General features: G+C 41.3%; 1 protein-coding gene across 1 annotated transcript; it reads left to right on the forward strand.

Annotated features, from left to right (window-relative positions):
- Positions 1 to 278: 278 nt before the first annotated feature.
- On the forward strand, positions 279 to 3,030 carry LOC120639108 (endo-1,3;1,4-beta-D-glucanase-like). The gene is made up of 7 exons (XM_039915147.1): positions 279 to 558; positions 680 to 701; positions 1,801 to 1,918; positions 2,050 to 2,137; positions 2,274 to 2,363; positions 2,473 to 2,573; positions 2,697 to 3,030. The coding sequence occupies exons 1-7, from the start codon at positions 336 to 338 to the stop codon at positions 2,835 to 2,837; spliced, it is 783 nt and encodes a 260-aa protein (XP_039771081.1). The 5' UTR covers positions 279 to 335; the 3' UTR covers positions 2,838 to 3,030.
- The last annotated feature ends 409 nt before the right edge of the window (positions 3,031 to 3,439 follow it).

Here is a 3,439-nt window from a genome sequence, read left to right on the forward strand (position 1 = left end):
GTACAAACAAGAGATCGGTGAGGGCCATCGCGTCAAATTAAAGGGCCCAAATCATTTGCTTCGTGGATCACACACGAGCAGAACTACATGAGGGCCTGAAGGCTGGTGATAGGACAGAAATTGCACATCAAAGATAGCATATGGAGTCTTTCACTCAAATTCGTCAGGCATTTTCAGCTTCCTCGCGTCCAGCTTGAAGCAATCGGCGGCTGGACGGCGACGTGGAAGCAACTTTGCCTACCATGCTGGCTGCTCTACTGCTATATAAACAAACTTAACCCAGCAGGAGATGGGAGACAAGCTAAGCCAGCGTAGGAGCCTCCTGTCAGAGCGCCATGGGCTCCGCTGCAGTGCTCATCCTCTTCCTCACCGCGGTGCACGTCGTCACGGCAGCAACTGTTCATGAGCACTCGCAGTGCCTCGACAACCCGCCGGACATATCGTTGCGCGGTGTGGAAGCTGGCGAGGTCGTCGATGACCTTCCAGGGGGGTTCAGGGCCTATGTCACGGGCCCCTCCATGTCCAGCCGTGCCGTCGTCCTCGCCTCGGATGTCTACGGTTGGTCCAGCAACCTAAACACTCCTCTAGTGCAAATTCAAATTCAGTTCTGTTGTTGGTTATTTTGTCGTGCCGTCTGACAGCTGAAATCTACTCTCTGCTCTTTCATCAAATATTTCAGGATTCAAGGCACCGATACTGAGGTATGCAAATTTTTTGGTTCTTGAATTCAATCTTTATGGTTTTGAAGACAGAGGCAGAGAGGGAAATTAGAGAATGGTAGATTGTGCCATCAATTATTTTATTTTGCTTGCTGATTTGTACTGATCTGTGTCACCACTAGCTACTTGTACTGTTGTACACATGGACACCAGTACCAGGTCACATGTCCAAAAGCACCCTAGTTTTGGCCTGAGAGTTGAAGGTAGCGTTTTAGACGGTTTCAAAATTGGAGACTAAAAATCGGACAAGGACAAGGATGGAAAAACAGAGCAGGGAAATAGTTTATGTTGAGAAGTGTACATTTTCCTTCCTTGAAACATGATAGAACAAAGATTATTTTTTAAAAAAATGATGGAATACATATTGAAGCATTACTATGAATTATAGGTGACAAAACAAGTATAGATAGATTATACACATGGATGTCCTTGCTCTACAGAAAATGATAAAGAAGACATAGGAATAAAGCATCATGGTGGTAAAGGGCCTTAAAATTTGGCCTAAAGAATCTATGGGCGGGACCTTAAAAGGGTCGGTACAATTTTGAGCTAAAAAATTTAAGAGTCATGTTGGAATATGAAGAGACTACTAAGGCTATGGCCCATTACCACCCCACTGTAATGTTCAGCTTGAACTGGAATTTATCATTTACTAAAAAAACCAGGATTAATGACTTGGCATATGCTGTCCTAGACTCCTAGACTTTTGGAAGACTCGATCATAATTCTTGTATGGATAGATCGTAGATCTTCGTCAAACAGGGCAGCTTTCTTTATCAAACAATCAATGCCAAAATTGGCTTTCATACATACCTCAGAAAAATTTACGAACTGGTAAAATAGGCAAATTTTGATTTCAAACGAATTCAGCTCAAACCGTCAGTAATTTATTAAACTGCTTACCAGTAAAGAAATCCCTGACAAAAGCAGAAGAGAATAGCCATTACCATACCAATCTACTTCGATTCAGTTGTTCAAACAATGTTCGGTTCTGATTTCAAAATTAAAATGGCATGGCACATTTCACCCTTGCATGCTAGTTAAAGTAGTAATTGGTTGCAGTACATGTGTGATTATGTAGAAAAATAGCGGATCAAGTTGCCGCAAAAGGATACTATGTTGTAGTGCCTGATTTCTTCCATGGCGATCCTTACACCGACAGTAAAATCCTTTCAGAATGGATCAAATCTCATTCCCCTGTAAGTCGTATTCACCTGTTATTAATTTTCATTTCTATAAATAAATTACAACGCAACGAATCCTTGATAAAATATTGCATCGCATCATGAGTTGAAAAATAAATTGAATGCGTGTTCGATCAATCTTACAGGTCACAGCTGCTCAAGATGCCAAGCCACTCTTCACTTATTTAAGAAACAAAGGAAAATCCATTGGGGTTGGAGGTTACTGCTGGGGTGGTGAGTGAAATCAGCAGCAATCACTACAGTTCAATGGCTTAGCCTGATTGGAATAATTTTAGTTTCAAAATCCTTCTGCAGGTTAAACATAAAACATGCTAATGCTGCCTATACTTTGTTTCTGATTAATTGGCAGGAAAATTTGCCACTGAGATGGCAAAAACTGACGATATAGAAGTAGTTGTCCTTTCTCATCCTGCATATGTGATTGTTGATGATATGAAAGGTGTGTGTTTCTTTTACCACGGTCGCCACCTCGTGGTATACCAATGTGTATATATGACTACCATTGTGTCTTTGTGTTCGTGTGCTAACCATGTCTATCCAAAACTCAGAGGTCAAATGGCCAATTGAGATCCTTGGAGCTCAGAACGACACAGTCACACCACCAGAACAAGTGCGTCAGTTCGACCAAGCATTACGTCAAAGAATGGATGTGAGTTCTTGGTTTCTAGCTAGCTGGATTCGGTGGCACTCAATACCAATGCACACCTGCATATGTGAACTTGCTTGTGATCAGAACTCACCCGTACATATGACCCGGGCCCTCCTCTTGCAGATTGAGTACTTTGTCAAGATCTTCCAAAGAGTTGCCCATGGATTTGCTTGCAGATATAATACCACCGACCCATTCGCAGTCAAAAGTGCTGAACAAGCTCTTGCTTACATGCTCGACTGGTTCCACAAATACTTGAAGTGAAGACATGCCTTGTCTGTACACGATTGTTTCAAATGAATAAAACACAAGTATATATATTTTCTTGAATCTAGATTGTAAGCTTGCTCACCATGAAGGGCTTACCATGAAGCCTTGCAAGATATACTAACGAGCGAGCAAAGGACATGACTGTTATTCGACGATCTCTGATGGCCAAAGGAAGGTAAAAGATAGTAGGGTACATATCACAATACAAGGCTTCGGAGATGACAACTTCAAAAGGAAGTTCTTTGTATGATTTCTCAAAACAAACTATGGATGTGAAACCATGCCTCCAGCATCATAGCATCTGAACGAAGAAAATAAACTAGTAACAATCACGTTTCCGGAAAACTAATAATACTACCTCCACTCATTAATACGGAGCACATGACTGTTTGGACAAAGAAAATAAATTGGTTTTAGTTTGCTTTGCTTGTCGGAAAACGTCAAGTATTAGTGACCAGAGTGAGTACCACAAAGGGAATGAATAAGAAGGATAAACATCGTACAAGTTTCCTCACCTTTTTGATATGATGTCAAAGTAAACTCACTCTTATAATGTCAAAACGTGGCTACATATATCTATTATCTGTCCGAAACGT

This window comes from Panicum virgatum, chromosome 6K (genome assembly GCF_016808335.1).
Source record: "Panicum virgatum strain AP13 chromosome 6K, P.virgatum_v5, whole genome shotgun sequence".
In the NCBI taxonomy this organism is placed as follows: Eukaryota; Viridiplantae; Streptophyta; class Magnoliopsida; order Poales; family Poaceae; genus Panicum; species Panicum virgatum.